This window comes from Olea europaea, unplaced genomic scaffold (assembly GCF_002742605.1).
Source record: "Olea europaea var. sylvestris unplaced genomic scaffold, O_europaea_v1 scaffold21773, whole genome shotgun sequence".
NCBI lineage: Eukaryota > Viridiplantae > Streptophyta > Magnoliopsida > Lamiales > Oleaceae > Olea > Olea europaea.
In genome coordinates, this window is record NW_019239774.1 from 1 (window position 1) to 1,811 (window position 1,811).

General features: G+C 33.1%; 1 protein-coding gene across 1 annotated transcript; it reads right to left on the reverse strand.

The window, feature by feature from the left end:
• Positions 1-98: 98 nt before the first annotated feature.
• On the reverse strand, positions 99-1,747 carry LOC111380620 (mediator of RNA polymerase II transcription subunit 33B-like). Its single transcript, XM_023004232.1, has 2 exons — positions 1,078-1,747; positions 99-711 (listed from the first exon to the last, which is right to left on the reverse strand). Exons 1-2 carry the CDS (start codon positions 1,140-1,142, stop codon positions 297-299), a joined length of 480 nt encoding a protein of 159 aa, XP_022860000.1. The 5' UTR covers positions 1,143-1,747; the 3' UTR covers positions 99-296.
• Between the last annotated feature and the right edge of the window lie 64 nt (positions 1,748-1,811).

The following is a 1,811-nucleotide window of genomic DNA, read 5'->3' on the forward strand; positions in this document are numbered from 1 at the left end:
ATGAAAAATATTTTCCTACTTTTAGTCCAGGACCATATTTTTCTTGAAAACAAGGAAAATATTTTCTGTAGGGAGACTATTCCAGGTAATTCATTCTCTCTTTCTCTCTCATCTATCCCCTCTATCTCCCATCTACCTAGTACTAAAATGGACTTGTATAATATTTTCTAGATTGAAAATTAAATTAATCACACACATTTAATTGATAATTTCCATGCAAATAATTTCTAGACAATTTAATTACTTAGTATTTATTTTCTTTCCATGTATATTACATGCTCGCAATCAAACACACCCTAAGATAAAAACAAAACAAAAACACAAACTTTAAAAACAACGTATAAAAAGGACTGAAGTTCTGACATGTTTTGGCGTGCCAAGTACAGAATCCTGGAAGTTACTTTATTTTGCAGAAACTGCCCAATCAACTCTACAGACATGATGGTATTAAGATTCAGTAATCTCTCTGTATGTTCAATCCTCTTCTCATCAAAATTATTAGGGCTATCTATTTCCATTTCTTGAGGTTTGGTATGCCATATAGAATTTTTCTCTGGTGTAAGATGTAGCAACCCATCATCATCTAGCAATGTATCAACTAACTGCCAAATAATTGAAAAGACAAACTGGACCAAAAGAGCACCAGCTTTGTTGGATCGCACACCAAATATCCGAGAGAAATGGATGATAGCATCTAAGGAATTCATGATCCTGCACAAAGACAACATGATACAACAATGCAGTCAAATTTAGATCAAATTCCACAGATAATATCAATAGTTGAAGAGGAACATCAATTAATTATCAATTTATCTTGGTCAATATTAATGGTAAGCAGAAATAACAAAAAGAACCAAAAGGAAGTCCTGAACCAATATGTTTAAAGTAGTCAAACATACAGGAACAGTATAAGATACAGGAAAATACGGGAACAGTTTAAGATACAGAAAACTAAGTATGCAGACAGCAGAGAATAAAAAAGCGCAGCAATAGCATATGTGAGAGAGAGAGAGCTAGCGAGCCCAAGTATATTGGGTTTAGATATTAAAACTGTGTTGACAAAAACTAAGTACTCACTTGTCATCATTAGGCAAATTTGTATATTCTTTAAGTGCAAAAGCATGCCGCTTAAGGAGTTCCATATAAAGCCTAAATGCTGCTGGACAAGAACGCCGATATGAAATTACCCTGGAAAAGGTTAAGCAACAGAGAATGCAATGAAATACTAATTAAGATGGAAAAGAAAAAATTGTTCTACAACGAAGACTTGCTACCATAGAACCGAGACTCGCCATCCATTTCAAATACTTTGTTAAACGTTATGTCGCTGTGATATGTGTGCAAACACAAAACTTAATAAAAAAATCATGTATTAATCAATGGTGACTTAGTACTAGAGGAAACCATTCGGAAACTATCCATTTATCTCAATAAAAATCAGAATAACAAATGGTAACACCTCTTGAAAGATAAGAACAATCACTAGATGCCAACAAGAAACATATACACACTTAAGAGATTGGCCATGTCACCCTTCAAAAGATACCCGAGATCATTCAATTGCGCAGAAAATATAAAATTATAAATTAAATATTTCTAAAATATTGATGAACAAAGAAAACAGTAAAGATTCAGATCACATAGACAGACTGAAGGTATGAATTCAATTCCAGAAATAGGCAGCATTTTTATAATTCAACAATGTACCAAAAATTTTCATGTGGGACCCACAAACTGAAATGGAAATTAACTTGCATCAATAGAGAGAAAGTTGTTACAAAACTCTCGGACGCCATCATTGATCACTAAAA